This window comes from Mustela erminea, chromosome 9 (genome assembly GCF_009829155.1).
Source record: "Mustela erminea isolate mMusErm1 chromosome 9, mMusErm1.Pri, whole genome shotgun sequence".
NCBI classification, from domain to species: domain Eukaryota; kingdom Metazoa; phylum Chordata; class Mammalia; order Carnivora; family Mustelidae; genus Mustela; species Mustela erminea.
The window spans coordinates 8,903,674-8,925,223 of record NC_045622.1 but is presented as its reverse complement, the minus strand read 5'-3'; the positions used below and the strand labels follow the sequence as shown (position 1 = coordinate 8,925,223).

The 21,550-nt window shown below is 39.2% G+C and overlaps 1 protein-coding gene across 10 annotated transcripts in view; it reads right to left on the bottom strand.

Annotated features, from left to right (window-relative positions):
- Positions 1-2,544: 2,544 nt before the first annotated feature.
- Positions 2,545-21,550, bottom strand: part of BCO2 (beta-carotene oxygenase 2) — a 117,765-nt gene continuing 98,759 nt past the window's right edge. For 9 of the 10 annotated variants that reach the window (XM_032357340.1, XM_032357339.1, XM_032357344.1 and 6 more), the window contains 10 exons: positions 21,005-21,216; positions 20,690-20,805; positions 19,329-19,431; positions 13,849-13,977; positions 12,673-12,833; positions 11,503-11,670; positions 6,332-6,469; positions 4,642-4,824; positions 3,850-3,960; positions 2,545-2,801 (listed from right to left, as the gene is read on the bottom strand). In XM_032357340.1, coding sequence (XP_032213231.1) covers positions 2,688-2,801; positions 3,850-3,960; positions 4,642-4,824; positions 6,332-6,469; positions 11,503-11,670; positions 12,673-12,833; positions 13,849-13,977; positions 19,329-19,431; positions 20,690-20,805; positions 21,005-21,216 — 1,435 coding nt within the window. In that variant the 3' untranslated portion in view covers positions 2,545-2,687. The remainder of the gene's footprint in view (positions 2,802-3,849; positions 3,961-4,641; positions 4,825-6,331; positions 6,470-11,502; positions 11,671-12,672; positions 12,834-13,848; positions 13,978-19,328; positions 19,432-20,689; positions 20,806-21,004; positions 21,217-21,550) is intronic. The other variant, XM_032357335.1, reaches the window with a different exon arrangement.

Genomic DNA, 21,550 nt, shown 5'->3' with positions numbered 1-21,550 from the left:
GTCAAGCTTTATCATCCGTGTACATGAAGCCACTTATCACAGTGTGAACACACACACATTAGTGATTCTCTGTCCTACGTTGTCACCTCTGGAGTGAACCAATTCTTTTTCTTTACACCTACTTAAAAGGAATATGTAGTTCCAGTATTGTGCACCTCTTTTCTCCATTTATTAGCTCACTAAATAATTAATAGCTAACCATGAGGCTGGCAGTGTTCCAGATACTGGGAAGGATAGATTAAATCATGAGAGTGGCAGGCATACAGTCCCCAAATGGTGATTTCTCTCAAATGTCTCCTGTCTCCAGCTACATACTATGTTCTGCATGAAATTATGGTCATGGAGCAAACGTTCTTAACACATTTTCAAATATTTTTATTCTCTCCCCCGTTGGGCTGTGAAGAACGTCAAAGATAAACTTGGGAGATACCTGAGATAGACACTATCTAGTTCAGTCCTCTCATAGACAGGAAAACATGGGCCCAGATAAGTGAATTATTCATCCAAGATAACTTACAATAAAACAGTATTTCCGGGGCACTGACCACATCAGGGATAAAATACTTGACTCATTCCAAATGAAGTCTTAAGAATCAAAATACAAACCAAAGGAATTTCTGAGAAATTACTGTAGTTACTTCAGTAAAATATGGCATTACATTTGCAGAGCTCTCTAAATGTTTTTATTAAGGATACTTACCTCATTTACCCTCAGTGATCCTTTATGGATTCAGCCATGTCCCCCCAAATTAATGTGTTGAGCCCCCTAGTACCTCAAAACGTGACTCTATTTAGAATAGGGTTTTTGCAGATGTCATTAGTTAAGAGAAAGTCACAAGAAGCCCTAGTCCCTTTTTCCTTTCCTTATGCACCACATACTCCCTTTCCTTAAGTCTCTGGACACTGATGAGTTATGAGCTGGGCTTAGGGACAGGAAGAGGCCCTGCCCAGGCTTTGAAACTTAGTCATATGCTCACTCAATTTTACCAGAACTCTCTGCACTGGATTACCAGGCATAGGCATACTACAAAATACCATTGGTTCTTTTTTGTCTTCTCCTTCAAGAACCTCAGCAGAATCTGGCCATCCATGGGCCAAAATCTTTTAATTATACCGCTTACCTTTATATGTTTGAACTTCACTCCCCGTGATTAGGATGGAATTTATAGAGGAAAGACATTATCAGCTCTACATGCTTCACAGATGTCAGCTAGAATCTCCTCCACCCTTTAGATCCAGATAAGATCTAAATCAATCTTCCATGTCTGGTCTGGGGGAGTACAATGCCTTTTTTAGGATTTCTGTGAGATATATTTACATTCTCTTACAATGACTTCAGCCTCGAAGCTCCCACATCTGGTGTATTAGCTGTATTTATGCATCTTCCCGTCATTCTGGTACCTGCTGCTTTTGTTCTCTGTTTCATCAAGCCAGACACAAAACGTAGAACTTTCACTTTATTGCCACAATATAAGCCATTACCTGTGGCATTTTTGTACCTGCGGGAACACTTCACTGAAAAGGACAGGGTTTATGATGTCTGTAATAACTCCTGAAGATACTGGGAAGAAACTGGCTATGCTGGTCTGGGGCTGTGCATGAGCCTAACCCTGAGTTCACAGATGCCCCGAACTAGGCATCTAGGAGGCTTAACTGGCCCGAGGCTAGAGTTAAGCAGAGGGAGGAAGTATACCTGAAGGAAAAGGGAACATGAGATCTTGAAGTTGTTGGCAAGAGTGTGGTTTAAGTGACAGAAGTAGGGGGATTTGGGCAGCTGGTAAAACTGGGCGTGGGGTGGTTAGAAATGGGGAGATTATATGGCCTCTAGTGCCACCTGTTGCCCAACTGAATGAAGAACTTACCAGTTTCTGGAGAATTATACACATGGAGATTAGAAAAAATGCCTGATTTTAGTAACTTTCGACAAAACACCTTCCTAAGGCTTAGCTAGGGGCAGGACAAAAGGTGGCAGTTGGTGGTTGAACTGCTGTGGTGTCTGTGGACAGCGGAAAACCAGTTTGGAAGAAAGCCTCTAAGCCTGACACAGCTGGCTTCCCCTCCTCTGTGAGCCCTAGAACCTGTGCTAATAGGCAGGCTGTGACAGAAAAAACAAGGTGCTTTTTAGAGCTCATATTTTACTATTTACGATTATGTGTATTTTTTCCTCTCAAGTGTGAGGACCTCTGTCACCCACGCTATCTGGTGGTAGTAATGACAAATCTCTACGTTTCCTTTCATGTATTCTTATTATCTAGTGGAAGATCTATCTAGTAAATATAAATTTAAAACTCTCTTCAAAAGGTTGTATCAATACTTGCTTAATGTTTTTAAGAAAGAGCTCTAAGAAACTATAAAACCATTATTATCTCAAGAATTCTGTTTTTGTTTTTGTTTTGTCTTTTAAAGATTTTTATTTATTTGACATAGAGAGAGAGATCACAAGTAGGCAGAGAAGCAGGCAGAGGGAGAGAGGGAGCAGGCTCCCCGCTGAGCAGAGAGCTTGATGCGGGGCTCAATCCCAGGACCCTGAGATCATGACCCGAGCCAAAGGCAGAGACTTAACGCACTGAGCCACCCAGGCGTCCCACAAGAATTCTGTTTTTAATAGAAATTTTAAAACCGGGTGTCTATGGTTTGGAAGGGAAGGTGCCGTTTAAAGCTAGTTTCCAGTGTTCCGAGTTGTTCCATCAGACTGTTACAAAGGTACCGTGGAACCCATAAGGCATTCGCACAGGCACTTCTGCTCGGCCCAGCTCTTCAAAGTTCTTGGCATCCAAGACCAGGAGAAAATTGTTTTCATTCTAGAACAGAAAGACAATACTGAAAATTCTTTTGATCGTGTCTTATGCCTCTTCCTCTGTATCCTCAGCACCTAACACTGTGACTTGACTATCCATTCATTGACTAAATGTTTGCTGAATGGCCAGACAAGCCTCAGAAGGACATTATGGCGAAGAAGTTCATAGTTAGAGTGAAGAAATTAAGTTGTTTATATTAGTTACCTTCCTAGAATCTCTTGGAGTTTAAGGATCCTTTCTGCCCCTTTTCAATCTCCTAAGAGACACAGAAATTTTTTCTTCCAAATTAGAAATGCTTCCATTTTGTGTTACTTTGGAGCTGTACAAAGGGCAGCATTACAAGGCAGACCGATATTTGCCCTGGTGTAATTAGAGGAGTGGCAAGTACATGGTATGGGGACAAAGTCCTCCTAAGCCCATGAGAGATATTAGTAATCCATCGTGGCACTTTTCTCATCAAACCCTTAAAAAGCCTCAGAATCCTACACTCCAGGCAGCCGCTAATAACTGGTACTCAACCAGCCACAAAGCTGGTACTCAACCTATTTGCCACAAGACTGCCTTCGACAAGAAGTTAAGACATCATGGGCTGAGACACCAGGGCTCACCACATAAGACTTTTGGGGCACTCAGATGAAACTGGCAGCACAGACGGTGGCATGAACATCAGACTAGACATCAGAAGACTGAGATTTAAACACAGGCTTTACCATTATGAGATCTTACACCAGCTCTCCCAACTTCTCTAAGTTACAAATTCCACATCCATAAAATGGTATCTAACAAAGCTGTTCTGATGAGTAAATAAGGTGACATGTGTGAAAGTCGTCTGTAAATGAATTTCTGTGCAAATGTATAGTATGAGGATGATTCTATAAATAGAACCTTAAATAATACGGCACAGATTATAATAAAAGAGTATGTACCTATGAGGAGAGGAAGAAAAGGGAAAACGTGCTGCATTGGAATAAAAAACTGACAGCATCACTGAATAAAATCCTCAGAAGTCTCCTTGCTACCTCTTTGACTAGTGATGCGGAAACACACCTACCTGGTCAGGGGTGATCACCACAGAGAGAATAACCCCACCATCTTCTTCACTGGCTCCTGGTGCGGGAACAAACACAGGTTCCGAAGGGTAAAAGCCATCTTCTCTCCAAATCTAGAAGTCCCCCCAAAAAAGTATTTGATAGAAAGTTAATTATGAGCAAGAAGGTTCCTTGGCGTTTGTCACTTCTAGCATGAATATGGGTCAGTACAGCATTCTAACAGTTAGAGAATCAGGCTCACTGAACTGGGGGGTGGGGGGTGTTTTTGCAGCTGCAGACTCTATCACCACCAAACACAATTTGTGTGATTACAATTTCCCATAGACCTGAAATATAAGTGTCCCAATAACCTGAACCCCATGATTTCTCTAAAAATAACACCAAGCAGAGACTTGTTTTTCTGGGCTTGTGATTCATTTAAGATTCCCAAGACAGCATATACCCCTTGCCTAGGTGATTCCATGGTTCTCAAACTTAATAAAAGTAAATGGCTGAGCTGCCTAAATATTAAAGAATCCCAAGAGCTACTTTAACAAAACAGAAACTAATTCAAAGTGCAGAACAGGTCTTTTAAAAATTCAGAGAGGAAGGGGCACCTGTGGGTCTCAGTCAGTTAAGCATCTACCTTTAGCTCAGGTAATGATCTCAGGGTCCTGGGTAGGGCTCTCTGCTCAGCAAGAGTCTGCTTCTCCCTCTCCCTCTCCCCCTCCCCAGCCCACTCAGGCTCTCTCAGTCTCTCTCAAATAAATATTTTTTTTTAAAAGAGTTCAGAAAGGGAAAAAGATTTTCATTACCATCAGTGTCTTATTCACCACATCAAGCTTGATCAGAGAATCCCCCACTAAATGCCGAAAGCCGCAGCCATAGAAGAAACGATACTTTTTGCCACTGAATTGGCCATAGTTGATCTGGGGAAATTCAACACCTCCTTCCTCCTCCAGATCCTCAGGATGTAGATTTTCATAAGAGCACCAAATCTAAAAGGGGTCCCAAAAAGATTTGAAGTAATTGCTTACTTTCTCACTTATTTTATGCAAGGTAGGTCAGTGAAGGTGCTGAGAGTTTGTGACAGGGCTTGGGAACTCAGACTCTAAGTCATTTTTTTCCCACTGTCCCTCTTTCCATCATATGTATGAATGCATGAAAGATTATCAGGTTTTGGGGCACCTGGGTGGCTCAGTCAGTTAAGCATCCGACTCTTGATTTTGTCTCAGGTCATGATCTCAGGGTTGTGAGATTGAGCACTACGTCAGGCGCTGCAATGAGTGTGGAGCCTGCTTAAGATTCTCCCCAAGGGGAACCTCTTACACTGTTGGTGGAATGCAAATTGGTGCAACCACTCTAAGAAACAGTATGGCGGTTCCTCAAAAAGTTAAAAATAGAGCTTACACTATAACCCAGCAACTGTACTATTAGGTATTTATCCAAAGGATACAAACATAGTATGTACCCCTTCAAAGGGGTACATGCACTGCAATGTTTATAGCAACAATGTCCACAACAGCCAAACTATGGAAAGAGCCAAGATGTCCATCAACAGGTGAATGGATGAAGAAGAATGTGGTAAATGTGTGTGTGTGTGTGTGTGTGTGTGTGTGTGTGTACAATGGAATATTACTTAGCCATCAAAAGAATGAAATCCTGCCATTACAATGATGCGGATGGAACTAGAGGGTATTAGGCTAAATGAAATAAGTCAGTCAGGGAAAGACAAATACTATATGATTTCACTCATACGTGGAATTTAAGAAACAAAACAGAGAGTCATAGGGGAAGGGAAGGAAAAATAAAATAAGATGAAATGAGAGAGGTAGACCAGCCATATGAGTCTCTTAATTATAGGGAACAAACTGAGGGTTGCTGGTGGGGAGGTGAGTTGGGGGGATGGCGTAACTGGGTGATGGACATGAAGGGGGGCACATGATATAATGAGCACTGGGTGTTATATGCAATTGATAAATCCCTTATCTCTGAAACTAATATATGTTAACAAAAAAAAAAAGAAAGAAAGAAAGACAGACAGATTTCTATCCCTCTGCACTCCCCATTTGCCCACATGCACTCTCTTTCTCAAAAAAAAAAAAAAAAAAAAGATCATCAGGTTTTGTGACTAGGCTGTCAGATGGCATACAAGGGGGAAGTGGACTTTTTATTCTACTAAAGCTGAAACACTGAGAGCTACACAGTAACATGTGTAGGGTAAATGCAAATTACCTAAAAGGTGAAGATAATCAATACCAATCTCAAATACTTAGACATGCCACAACATTAGAAAACTGCACCTATCTGTTTGAAAAGATAAAAGGAAAGGTAAACACAGTGCTCCCTCCCACTGTGACCTTACCCCGTTCTTACCCTGCAGTTCGTGTGACCTTACCCTGCTCAGCTGAATGGTTTCAGATTTACTGGGCACCAAACATTGTGGAGAACAGCCAAGGAATAAAGTAACAATTCAAAGTCCATCTAATGTCTTTCAAAGCATACCTTTCCATCAGCTTGTTTCACAGCAGTAGCTGAAGAATAGGACAATGGGCTGAGGTTCTCTCCTTCAGGGTCATTCAAACTGACATGTAAGGGCAAAACAAACCGCCGAGGGAAAGATCTGCCTACTGAATTATAGACCTGTTTAGGAGAGACAAAGAAATAGATGAGAAAATGTCATTCATGGGATAACAGCACGTCCCAATAATTTATACCCAGTCAACTTTATTGGCATTCCTAAGTAATCGCATAAGTGATAAACTTTCATTTATTCATTTTTCCCCAAATATCTGTTGAGTACCTACGATAGGCAAAGCACCATTTTAGACTCTGGGAATGCAAGAGTGAACAAAGTCTTTGGCTTCATGGAACTCACATTCTAGTGGAGAATGGATGATAATAAATAAAAATTAAAATACATATTATTGAATTAGTGTCAAATAAACAAATGATTACATAGCCCAAGGTCTGGTAGTAATAAGTACCGGTAAGAAACATACTGCAGGGTGAGAGCCTACAGAGTAACAGAGTGCTTCCCTCTTCACGTTTAGTCATAATATATCTCTGCATGGAAAAGCATCAACTTAGTAGGACTGGGTTGCTAAAATGTGGCACATTCTCAAGAAAGGTCTGTTTTCACGACTGGTCCTTGGCTGACACCTGAGAACTGAGCCCTTGGAATGTTCTGTCTCCCAAGAGTGGTTCTGCATGCCTGAGGTCTTGAGTCACACTGCACTAGTTTGTGCAGACAGTTTATAATAATAGTGTGATTTATAAGGAACACTGCTGGCCTGTGGGCGTATGGAGCTTTGCTAACTGAGGGTGTGTAGGGGCTTTGTGCCCATATGCTGATCCTCAGCAAAACCCTGGACAATCAGCTTCCCTGGCACGCAACATTTCACACAGGTTATCACAAGTAGTAGAGAAATCAGGCGTGTCCTGTGTGACTCCACTGGAAAGGACTTGGAAGGGCGTACTGGGCGGTTTTCTCTAGACCTCATCCCATGCACCTTTTCATTTGCTGGTTTTTCTAAGCCTGTGAACCATCCTAGTGAATCATCAAACCAAAGGTGGCTCTGAGGACCCCCAACACAACCTCCCTGCAGAGGTCATGTTTAAGCTGGAGACTCTAATAAGTGGTTTTGTTTTTGTTTTTGTTTTTTTCCTGACAATGAGAATGCTTTACACATGATTTCTTCTCTTGAAATACTGTAAGATGAGGGCAAACGGTGCCATTTCCCCTCACACACCTGGTCCATATCATCTCCATCTCACACAAGAGTATTTCTACGGAGTAAAGATTTAGTGCTATTTTTAAGCTTCACAAAGAGTTAGAGTTTTTAAAATTAATTTTAAATTTATTTAAACATTTTTTTCCTTTTGTCGGGATGCCTGGGTGGCTCAGTTGGTTAATCAGCTGCCTTCGGCTCAGGTCATGATCCCAGCATCCTGGGATCGAGTCCCACATCTGGCTCCTTGCTCGGAGGGGAGCCTTCTTCTCCCTCTGCCTCTGCTGCCACTCGGCCTGCCTGTGCTTGCTCACTCTCTCTCTCTCTCTCCCTCTCTGGAAAATAAATAAATAAAATCTTTAAAAAAAAATTTTTTTTCCCTTTTGTAAAACCACAGCTGAACAATAAGAGACTGCCAGTAATGGTGAACTAGGTAATGTGGATCAACTATCCCACTGAGAATAGCTAAAGAAGCTGAACAAATGTTTAGAACAGCTGTGCAAAGGCAGTGGTGAACTAAAAAGCCAGTGAAGATCATCAGTAGGGCAGAGATTTGGAGGGAGAAGGAAACCCACAGGTAACCAAGATATGGGGGAAATTTGTTCCCTCAGGATATCAGCTGCTTCCAGGAAAAAGGCAGCTGAAAGGTTGAGAAAATGAAAGAATTTTTTTTTAATTAAACTTTTTAATCTTCAGATCACTGCAGATTGGCATGAAATAATACAAAAAAATAAACAACTGATTAAAAAATGGGCAAGAAAAAAAAATGGGCAAGAAACTAGAAGAAACATTTCGCCAAAAATATACAAATGGCCAGTAGGTACATGAAAAGATGCTAAACATCATTAGTCCTTAGAGAAATACAAATCAAAACTACAACGAGGGCACCTGGGTGGCTCAGTTGGTTAAGCAACTGCCTTCGGCTCAGGTCATGATCCTGGAGGCCTGGGATGGAGTCCCGCATCAGGCTCCCTGCTCGGCAGGGAGTCTGCTTCTCACACTGACCTTTCTCCACTCATGCTCTCTTTCTCTCTCAAATAAATAAATAAATAATCTTAAATAAATAAATAACAATGAGATACTACTTCACACTCACTATGCGGCTATTGTCAAAAACAAAACAAAACAAAAACAGAAACAAAAATGACAAGTGCTGGTAAAACTGTGAAGAAACTGGACCCCTGTGCAAGGCGTAGCTGCTGTGGACAATAGTCTGCAGTTCCTCAAAACAGTTAGATATAGAATTATCATAGGATCCAGCAACTCCACTTCAGGTATACAAAAAGAATTCAAAACAGGGACTCAAATAGATATTTGTATGCCAACATTCACAACAACACTATTCACAATAGTCAAAAGGTGAAAAACAACCCAAATGTCGACTAACAGATGAATTGATAAAGAAAATGTAATATAGATATACAAGGAAATACTTAACTTTTAACAGGAATGAGATTCTGATACATATTACAACATGGATGACCCTCGAAAGGATTACACTAAATAAAATAAGCCAACACACAAAAAATAAATCTTGTCTGATTCCATTCATATTAGGTACCCAGAGTAGGCAAATGCATAGAAACAGAAAGTAGAATAGAGGTTCCCAAAAGTCTGGAGAGAGGAGGGAATAGGGACTTGTTATTTAATGGATAGAGTTTCTGTTCGGGATTATGAAAAAGTCTGGAAATAGATAGTGGGTACGGCTGCACAATACTGTTCATGTACAAATGCCACTGAACACCTAAAAATGGTTGAAATGGTAATTTTTATGTTATGTATATTTTGTCACATAAAAAAGAAATAATGAGGAGCCTGGGTGGCTCAGTGGGTTAAAGCCTCTGCCTTCGGCTCAGGTCATGATCTCAGGGTCCTGGGATCAAGCCCCGCATCGGGCTCGCTGCTCAGCGGGGAGCCTGCTTCCCCCTCTCTCTCTGCCTGCCTCTCTACTTGTGATCTCTGTCTGTCAAATAAATAAATAAATAAAATCTTAAAAAAGAAAAAAGGAGAAGAAATAATGCAGACGGATCACATGTATCCTTCATCCAGATTCACCAATGATAATATCTTGCATAACTACAGTACAATATCACAACTGGAAAAATTACATTGATATAATCCACCAATTTTATTCAGATTTCACCAGTTCAACACACACGTGTGTGTGTGTGTGTGTATTTAGTTCCATGCAATTTTATCATGTAAATGCACATGATCGCCACCATACTCAAGATACAAAATCACCACCAAGATCCTTCATGCTACCTATTTTTAAAGATAATTTTTAAAGATAACTCCCCCACCACTTGACCCCAGTGGGTAGAGATTTTGACACTTTTGGCGAACTAGAGGGACAAAAGGAGGAGTTCAATGACTGCCAAAAAGGAGAAGTCCTGATAAACCCCTAGTTCTTTGGGTCAGGACCCCTTAAGTCAGCACCTAAGAGTAAGAATAAACAAGGAATAGTCATCTCTTTCAGGGACTATACCCCGCTTCACAATATTTCAATCCCTGTAACTACACTGAAGGCTATCTGGAACTGATCATGAACTCTAGCAATCTGCCAGAAGCAAGTAAAATTTTCTCTGGAAGAACATAATACCATCCTGGATCTCAAAATAGCTCTACGATTTTTCAAACACAATATTCTGTATGCAATAAAAATAAGTGAGCACATGAAAAGATGAGAGAGCATGATAAAAAACAAAACAAAACAAGATAACAAACAACAGAAACAAAGCCACAAGGGATCCAGATAATAGAAGCTATCAGACTTTAAGTATTCTGAATATGTTGGAGGAAATCCTCTTAAACTGAGCATGTAGCAGAGAACTAGAAATTATAACAAGAGAACTAAATTAAAATTCTAAAACTGAAAAATGCGAAGTGTTTGAGAACTTAATAGCAGGGTTTAATAGCAGAAAAGACAAAGCTGAAGAAAGAATGAACTGTAAGATAGATAAGAAAATATCCAAAACGAGATGCCTAGAGAGACACAAGGATGGTAAATACTAAACAGAACATAAGCAACAGATGGACAGAGTGAAAAGGAGTGACATATGTATACTGCAGTCCCAGGCAGAAGAGAAAGGATTTCCCAAATGTAATATTTGAAGAAATAATAGGTGACATTTTTAAAAACGAATGAAAGACATCAAACCATAGATTCAAGTATTCCTAAAAACACCCACATAAAATAAACAAAAAGAAAGCCATATTAAGAGATACCATAGGACTAACTACAGAAAATCAAAGAGAAGATTTTAAAATCAGAGGAGGAAAAATGATCAACTTCAAAGGAGCAAGGCTTAGACTGACTACTAATTTCTCAATAGAAATCAGAATACAATCAACTATCTTTAAGTGTCAAAAGAAAATAACTAACAACTTAAAATTCTTTATCCAATGAAAACATCCTTCAAGAAAGAAGGTAAAACAAAGACTTTTTTTATGGGCAAAAATATAGATTTCATTAGCAGCGTATCTGAACTAAAGGAAATACTAAAAAAATATTCTTCTGTCAGGAAAATGCTTCCACATGGAAGCTCACAAGACAGGGAAGAATTAAGAGCAACTGAAAGGTACAGAAGTGGGTAAATGGGTAGTATGGGGAACCATGATCACATAAAGCAATACTGCCTTGCAGGGTTTAATAGAGAGAAAAATAAAATATACAACAACAGTAGTGTATAAATTGGGAATATGGCTGAGGTACAGGGTCCAGAGTTCTTGGATTGTCTGCAATCCATCTCTTGGTTTTCTTTACTATACTTTTTATTTATTAGGTATTAAGTAAGTACTTCAAATTATTTTTAAGTATTAAATAAGTAAACGATAAAGCTGTGTCTTCAATGCTTCAAAAACCATTCTCCTTATCTGCCAAAGAAGCAAGAGAAACAGCTAATTCCAAAGCCAACCAGAACCTGAAAAATCAGAGATGTTTACCTGATCAAGCCCTGCCCCAGCTTTCCTAAGATTCTGTAGTCGGTAAGCTTCCAGGCTTCTTCCATCATCTTGACAGCACAAATCAAGTACAACACAGCCCTGGTCCTCAAAGGCATTGATTTGATGAAAAGTAACAAAAGGTTTACTGTAGTACATTCCTGGAAGCAGCTGCAGGGAAAATACAAACAGTGAAAAAGAGATAGATAGATAGATAGATAGATCTATAGATATCTAGATAGATAGATAGATCCATAGATATCTAGATAGATAGATAGATAGATCTATCTATATATATATATATATTTTTTAGGGGACAGATCCACAAAGTTTAAATTAAAAAGATTCCCTCCCCTTTAAATGACAGGCCTAGTAAGTGTAAAAAGTAGAATTCGAAATGTAGAAAGACATTTTGATTTAAGCATCCTTGTTTAGCTGTCACGTCGCATATTAAACAATGAACTGGGCTATCTGATACAAACCAATCAACGGTTACAACAAACTTAAAAGTCCTGATGAAGTATGGCCCAATGTTTTGAGGGATAAATAAATCCTAGAGTCTATCTTGTATGATTAAATAGAAAATACTGCTACTAATTAGCTTATGATGAACGCTTTGAAAAAATGCACTCATTACCAAAAATAGGACTGTTGTAATGAAATTAGGGTACAATAAATTTAGGATATTATCTCTTTAAAAAGACTAAAAGAAGACAAATATAATAGAACTACTAACCAGAAGTATAGAAAGGCATTTAACCAACATGTCTTGGACTTTGGTAGGATTATCACATTTACATATCAAGAAGCCACAGAAGTAAGCAATTAAAGTAACAGTGCAAAAGTTACAAGACCTCTGCATGAACAACATTCTCCTTAGCAAATACTACGATATGGAAAAATCCATGCTAAAATGCAAAGGTTTCCTACATGCCACTTTAGTTAAGGCAGAGAATTAAAAGTGTAAAACCATTTCTTACAACTTGCTAATATGCAGAACTCACTGTATTAACTAATAAGTGAGCTAGCCATACCTACTCTACGGAAGAAGGTAATATCCTTGATTAAAAGAGTCTTGCACAAGCAATGCCCAGGGAAGGTAAAAATCAACCACAGGAAAATGTGTCTTTATGTCCAATCATTTTCATGATGAATATACTCAAAATACTCCACCTGTCCAGTGTTCTTATCCACCACATGAAACCGTGTATTATACTGGGGTTCCCAGCTTATTCCATCTGAAAAGGCCATTCCCCGAATTCTAGAAGTGATAATTTTCCACAGATTCATCTTTAGAGGCTGTTCAATGAAGATTATATAGTTCCTTGTCATTCCTAAAAGGTTCCAGCAAATAATAAAATGTTATCTGGCAATTAAGAGTTCTCTGAAATGTGACAGTTACGGGGACTTATCTGATGTCTAGACATAGTACTGCTGACCTAAACAAAAGCCAGCCAGAAATAATCCTTCACTATTTCCCAGCTTTGCTTTACATATTTCTTGTTCCTACATAAAAAGGGGAACTATTTAGAACAGCTTGGGGTGAATGCCCTCAGCTTGCTTTTTATCTTTCCTGTTTTTCTTTTCAAATTATTTTGGAATAAAGTAAAGAAGCATAATATTAAAGCGTCATTTGCGATCGAGGTGTTTATTCTGTATTCCATTTGCTATTTATATTGAAGGTAAGGATTCAGGAGGAGACTGGCTATAAAAGTTTAGAATGTAGAAAATAAATATTCCAAGAAAGAGCTAAACCAGTGGAACAGAATAAAAATTTCTCCCAAGAAATATAATCAAGACTTTTTCATGGATGATTATTACCTGTGGCTTAAAGTTACCTAAATTTTGAATTCTGTCAATTTTTTACGGTCAAATGATTTTTTTTAAATTAAGACTTTACCTTTTTTAGAGTAGTTTTAGTTTTGTAACAAAATTAAAGGGAAGGTACAGAGGCTTGTCATATACCCTCTGTCCCCAGACATGCAGAGCCTGCCTATTATCGACACCCCCAACAGAATGGTTGGTACATTTGTTACACCTGATGAACCCATAAGGACACATCAGAAGCACTCAAAGTCCATAGTTTACATTATGGTTCACTCCTGATGTTGTCAATTTTTAAATAATTGCTGCATTAAAATAAATATGTCTTTTTAAGCAGTCATTTGCCCAGGATAAGAAGTATGCGACTAAACAGAATAAACTTCACTGGCATTAAAATGCAGCCTTGGTCTCATTATCAGCATACTTTGAGAAGCCGTATAGACATAGTATTTGCCCAAAACAGTTCTTCTGCTACACCAACATTAAGGCAGATGCCACTGTAATTTATCTTATCTCTGGCCTTACCAAAGCTATGGTAGTAAGAAGGTTTCATCCTCTTTGCGGAGGCAATAGAGCATATCACCTGGGCTCCGTGGAGTGTCTCCCCAAGATCCACCCTCTCTGGAGGAACCCGAATAACATTATAGCAAGAACCTGGAAAACAGAGTCCTGTCTTGTTTTACACACATTCTAGAATAAAAGACAACCCTCGAGCTCATGGACTACACAAAAGCAGTTAAGAGATTTATACAACATATGCCTGATATCCATACTTCATAAAAGGTTATTTCAAACAAAGTCTTGGATTAAAAAAAATACTAATTTTATGAAAGTCACATCAGGGAATGTTTTAAAGCAATACACACAAAGTAATCAACCAACAGTTTATTGCATTTTTTTCATGATTAATAGCTATGTTTATTGCATTTTAATGCTCTCAAAAGGTTACCCTCTCACTCCCTGAAGATGAACTCATTCTCTACAGCAAAAGATTAGGTACCAGCCAGGAATCCTCAAATTTTACTTGTCCCCTCCCCACTCCCCCATCGCTACAACCACAGTCTCCATGTGCCCTTACACCCCCTTCTTCTCTCCAGTCCTCTGGATCCCTGGGGTCTCTCCAAGTCCTGTCTCGTGCTTTCTCATCAATGCATTCATGCAGTCGTTCATCTTACTGCTTCATCAGCTCAGGCAACCACTCCTCAAGCAGCACTCCAAGTCTTCCCCACCCCAAAGGTATTTGGTGCCCCTCCTCTATGCCCTGATTATATCCTATACAGTTACAGTACTTATCTTACTGAACTATAATTTTGTGCTTGTTTATCTCCTTTCTAGTACACTGGTTCTTCAAGGGCAGAAATGGATTCCTCTTTGCAACCTCAGTACTAAGCAAGGACTTAGCATTCAATAGGCACAGTACAAATAGCTATTGACAGGTTAATTAACAACATTTTTTAAAGTAATTCAATGAATAAACAAATACTGAGATCACCTCAAATTATATTTCTGGTATTAAAATTGCCAATGCTGGTCCTGAAAAACTGGATCGATAGCCTACAGAATTTTGCAATCGCTGAGCTTCTTTTGAAACAAAATAACGATACAGTTCTCTACTCATTTGTTCAGCAACAACCTACTGAGTGCCAGCTACATTCCAGGCACTCTTATGAGTGTCCTAAGTTTATCTTCCAGACAGTTCTATACAGCAGTGTGCAAATATACAAAAGGCTCTTCTCTGATGAAGTCCAAATAAAGCATTCATAAGTAAAAATATAAAGTATAAGATGATGATAAGAACTACAAAGAAAAATAAAACAAGGAACTGGGATCAGGAGTAAGATGGAGGCCACTCTTTGCAATTTTTGATATGGTGATCTGAGAAGGCTTCACCAAGAAGGTGACATTTGAGGAAGACCAGGAGGAGGTGAGAAAGAGAGCCTTGAGGACACCTAGAGAATCACATTCCAGGCAGAAAGAAGAGTAAATGCAAAGATTCTCAGCCAAGAGTAAGTCTGGAGTGTTCAAATAACAGTAGGGAGGCCAGTGTGGCCCTGTTATAATAAACAAGGAGAAGAATCTAAGGAGACAAGGTGGGGGGTTAAAAGGATAACTAGCTGATATGCTGAGCGTGAGCTGATGCAGGACAGAAGCACGGAGACCCGTTAAGAAACTGTTGGGGTCGATTCCACGTTAAAACATGTTAACCCTTTGGGGCCTGCCTGGGCCTACTTAGCCCTAGTGACTCCATGTTGCCTGGGTAGACATTTTGTTGTTTAATAAATGCCTCAACAGTTATTGATATTAGTTCCAGGTAACTGTTACTAAAACACACACCTAAGACAAAACCATTTTGTTTATATCTGTTCCAGGTAGTTATTACTAAAACACATACCTAAAACAAGGCCATTTTGTTGTTTAATAAACGCCTCAACAGTTACTAGTATCGGTTCCAGGTAACCGTTACTAAAACACACAGGTAGGAGACATCCAATCAGCCAAACCCACATATGTAGAGGTCTGCAATTGTACCCTATAAAAACTAGCCTGTAACATCTAGGGGCGTCACTCTCTTCAGAGGTGGCCCTGGCTGCCTAGAAGTCTAACTTCTAATGCTTGACATACAATAAGGCTTTGCGTAACTTTGTCTCAGTCTCGTTCCTTTGATAACGGACCCAACAAAGCAATTACAACAATTCACATGAGAGAGGATGGTGGACTCACACCAGAGTGCCAACAGCAGAGGTCATATGAAGTGGCTGGATTTTTTATTTATTTTGAAGGCACTGCTGCAATTGCTTTTTGACCAACTAGATACGGATGTGAGAGAGACAGGTGGGAAGGGTGATTCCAAAATTATCCTGAGCAACTGGAAGGATGAAGAATCAACTGAGATGGGGAATACTTTAAGCAGAAAAAAATCTAGGGAAGAAGTTCAGAAGTTTGGTTTTTAGATAAATTAATTTTGTAATGCCTATTAGACATCTTGTTAAAAACACCAAGTAAGCAACTGGATATAAAATACTGGAGAGGTGTGAGTCGGGGATATAGGTATGTTCTGAGCACTCATGATATATTAACAGTGATGAGCTATAAAAGTGATAAAAGACAAGCTCTACAGTTCAAGAGTATCAGAATACCGGGGCGCCTGGGTGGCTCAGTGGGTTAAGCCTCTGCCTTCGGCTCAAGTCATGATCCCAGGGTCCTGGGATCGAGCCCCACATCAGGCTCTCTGCTCAGCAGGGAGCCTGCTTCCCCCTCTGTCTATGCCTGCCTCTCTGCTCCCTTGTGATCTCTGTCTGTCAAATAAAAAAATCTTTAAAATAAAAAAAAAGGGATAAAAGACAAGCTCTACAGTTCAAGAGTATCAGAATACCATCTAACTGATTACATATATTTAATTAGTACTAAAAACTAGCTGGATTGATTAATGTTTAGAGGATTCTTGTTCATTTTTAAAAGTCCTTTAAAAATATATGGAAAGGCTAAAACAATTAAAAGCTTTTTACTTCTTAACCATAGAAATTACTGGCAAGCACTTTACTATGAGAATAACTACATTTCCTCCAAATACAACTTAGGTATTGAAGTTCCCTGCAGGTACATGTACATTTGAGTTCCAGTTCAAAAACTCCTCACTGGACTAAATCATCAAGTAAAAAGGAGGAGGAGGAGAGGGAAGAGTAAAGAAAATTCAGTTTCAGTTGAGGCTAGGAGATGGTAAAGAGAAGAGCTACCCATCTCAGAAGCTGGATTAAGTGACAAGACTCAATTCACTAAATTTAACCACTCTTAGTTAATGAACTGTTTTAACCACAAGTTGTGAAGCCCTCAGCAAGGCAGACAGATACCCAGGAAACATCCTCTGCAAAGGAAAGCCCAGAAAAATTACCTCCCCAATACCGTGAGTCTAACTCTGGAAGACTCTTCAGGACTTTGTGTAATAGCAAATTGAGGCAAAGTAACAAGATAGCCTCTGATGACTGGGGGCAAGTTTTCTCAAAGATCCAGGAGTCACTTACACCAAAATCACCTGAGACCTTGTTCACAGGCGCCAAGATTAGGCATAAGGGGGTGGTTAAAATGCAGATTCTTGGCCCCAGTTCAGGTCTACTGAACCAAAATCTCTGAAGATAAAGCCCAGTAATCTATATAGCTAGAAGTGTTCCAGAACATTCTTAGCCACACTAAAGGCTAAGAACCACTGGTCTCATGACTACTTATTTTAGAATATGTAATTCAGAATGGTAAGTTTTTATCATATTATGAACTAGTTACAAAGTTATCTACTTGATTAATAGAGTCAATTTATTATGAAATATATTTTTTTGTCAACCATATTAACAAGTAAATAGTTTTTAAAAAGATAGGTACACCTACTTAGGAGAATTCTATGCAGCCGGTTCGGCAAAATGTTTCTTGACACAAGAAATAATTAACTATAGTATCTTAATACGTTGCTAAGGGAAGAAAAAACAGACCAAAAAAGTATAGAGAGCAGACACAATTTTAAATAGGAATCTTTTTTTAATGATCAAAATAGATGGATGGACAAAAAAACCCTGCTGAGTCAGTTTACCCATTTGCTGAAACATTTTACCTAAAAGGGTGTTTGCTGTGTACTATAACAGCTTTAAAGGATAAAACCCTATCCTAGATCAGGTAAGAAAGATGAGAGAGAAACCTGAGTGACGAAGTTTCAGGGTACCTTGAGCCAGTAAAAAACAAACCTGCAGTATTCATTATAACATTCATCACATGTGTAAATACGAGAGGTAGAGACCAACAACCTGCAGAAAGCCAACACTCACTCACCAAAACTATAAATTAACCTACACAAAAGTTAAACTCTACAGAGGTTTCACAGGTTATAGATGATAGATTGACAGCTAAGATAGACAAAAATATCTAACACCTACCCATTTCTCTTCTGTTTTTTCGAGATTTTATTTATTTATTTGAGAGAGAGAGAGAGCATGGGAGGGAAGAGGGTCAGAGGAGAAGAAGACTCCTCACTGAGCAGGGAGCTTGATGCAGGACTTGATCCTAAGACTCTGGGATCATGACCTCTGAGCCAAAGGCAGTTGCTCAGCCAACTGAGCACCCAGGCACCTGACCCATTTCTTTTCAAACAGAGAGACACGTACTCAGGTTACAGGAACATGAATTTGCATGCTCTGAGAGTCTAACGTACTCATTAATGAATAATTACTAATATGGTCTATCAAAGTGACTTAGGGTGCGATTCATGCTCAAGACTCATCTTACACACTTAGAAGCTTGCCTAAGCAAGTATCCTAAAACTTCTCAAGGTTTACAGCCATTGTCTATATAATGGGGGCGATAATAGTACCTTTCTCGGAGAGTTGTTGTAAGGATTAAATGACAAGATATATGGAAAAATGCTTAACACCAACATACACTAGATATTCACACTCAATAAATGTTAGCTATCGTTATTAGCTATTAGAACTTTCTGGGGCAGATTGGTAGGCAACTGGAAAATATGTGGATGATGAGTAAAGAGATGTGATATAAACAGTTGGAAATGCAACCACACTATAACCTTAACCTACTCCATAGTGTGTTACTCTCATGATAAAAATAAATTCCTTCCCATGTAATAAACAATGTACCTTCCCCATATCTCTTTGCTGCAGCATTCTGTATTTTTTTGTACTTACAATATCATTCTTTTAAGAAATTCAAGTTTGAGAAATACATACTGGAAATCCCTACAATGCCTGTGAGATGAAAAGCACAATAGAACATACAAACGTAAGTCGTGCTGAAAAGGTCAAACAGCAAATCAGTTGCTAAGCTTATGTGCACAAGAACCACAGAACACAGTAAATTATAGACTTTAAGCTCAGTTATACCAGTTTGGAGATTTCTTTCTGAACCTTTCAAACTAAGTTCCTATAGGCTCATAGATTTAACCATAGTGAAACCCTGGGAAGATAGTTGACTTCTAATTATTTTTAAAAAGGCCTCTGTTCCAACTTTACCATGCAGCCCATATGAGTTCCCCATGTTGTATGCTGTTCCATCTGGGTCATAATGAGGATGTGCAGTTGCTCCATTCACAGCAATAAATTTGCTCCAGTCTACCTGCAAATTTAAGACCATCAGGACTTTTAAATGTTACATAAGCAGATCTCTACTTAGACCCATAGGCAATAAGAATGTGCCAAATATTTTAAAAATGGAATAGGAAAACTATAATTTAATCCCTAATATCTCACCTCTAAGAAATCAAATTATTTTTCCTATTAAAGAAACTAAGTAATAAACCAAAAAACTCCACCACCAACAACAAATGGACAAATAAGATTATCCAATATGAATTTTTTCATCAAGATCATAGGAAAGTACAAAAAACAAGAATTAGGGGTGCCTGCGTGGTTCAGTGGGTTAAAGCCTCTGCTTTCGGCTCAGGTCATGATCCCAGGCTCCTGGGATAGAGCCCCCCCCCCATAGAGCTCTCTGCTCAGCAGGGTGCCTGCCTCCCCTTCTTTGTCTACCTCTCTGCCTACTTGTGATTTCTCTGTCAAATAAATAAATTAAATCTTTTTAAAAAATAAGAATTAACACAGACCTGTACCCCTGGGACTAATAATACATTATATGATTATAAAAAATTAAAATATATATATAAAATGAAAAAAATTGAAGATCTCTATGAACCAGGAAAAAAAAAGAATTAAAATTAAAATTCTGGTCCAAATTTTATTTACCTTTTTTTTTTTAAAAGATTTTATTTATTTATTTGTCAGAGAGCAAGAGAGAGAGCACAAGCAGACAGAGTGGCAGGCAGAGGCAGAGAGAGAAGCAGGCTTCCACTGAGCAAGGAACTTGATTCGGGACTTGATCCCAGGACCCTGGGATCATGATCTGAGCCGAAAGCAACGGCTTAATCAACTGAGGCACCCAGGTGTCCCCAAAATTTCATTTACTTTTAATTAAAGTGCTAAGTGAATGCAGCATGGGTCTAGACAATCTCTAGTCCAACTCTACCTATAGCTAGGAAGAACATGAAATGGCCAGAGTAAATATGTACTATTCTATCTCTCCTTTACCATAGTCTTCAGATATTAGGATTAAGGAAGTAGTAGTCTAGAATTGTCTCTCTTTTTTAAAGAGTTTATTTATTTTTGAGGGGGAGGCAGAGGGAGAAAAAGAGAATCCTGAAGCAGACTCCCTACTGAGCACGAAGACAGACAGGGGGCAGGAAGAGCCAGCTGCTTAACTGCCTGAGCCACCCAGGCACCCCTTCAATTTCTTCTTCAGATATATACTACTCTAAAAAGCATTCTGAAGAAAAGAAATTTTAGGGTCTATTTTATTCATTTTTTAGCCTTTATTTTACCTTTTCTGTTTTTTCCAGAGTTTCAATGTCCACTTTATTCATAAAGTTGGTCTCAGTGCTAACATAGTAGTCACCCTTGTACCGCACATAGTTGACACTGGTATTGTCAGTTATTGCTGAAACCAAACCCCAGAGTTAAACACCACAAGGCACTGTAGCACACAGAGCAAAAGCACAGTTTAAATATGCTCTCATACCAAAAAAATAAATATATATATCTATTTCAATGTATGTATTTATATAGATTGAATCAAATCATAACTAAATAATCATCATTATCACCCACAAATTCTGGGTATGGTAAAGGCTGCTTACCAGGCAGCTCAAACTTTGACATGAAACGTTCAAAAACATTCTTGCACGGATCAGGGAGAGCCAGCGTGCCAAATTCTGAGATCACAATTCGGTCATGAACACTATTGGTCTTATATGTATCACTCTGCAGGAACTTGCTTCTATAGGTCACCATGCCCTTCTCCATCTTGAACTGGTGAAGCAAAGCCATTCCATCAAACCAGTGATTGTACCTTCAAACAGGAGCAAAAGGAGAAAAACAAATATCAGTAAGAAAAACACAGGGAGGGGTGCCTGGGTGGCTCAGTGGGTTAAAGCCTCTGCCTTTGGCTCAGGTCAAGATCCCAGGGTCCTGGGATCGAGCCCCACACTGGGCTCTCTGCTCAGCAGGGAGCCTGCTTCCTCCTCTCTCTCTGCCTGCCTCTCTGCCTACTTGTGATCTCTCTCTGTCAAATAAATAAAATCTTTTAAAAAAAGAAAAAGAAAAACACAGGGAGGGGTGCCTGGGTGGCTCAGTGGGTTAAGTCTCTGCCCTCGGCCCAGGTCATGATCTCAGGATCCTGGGAT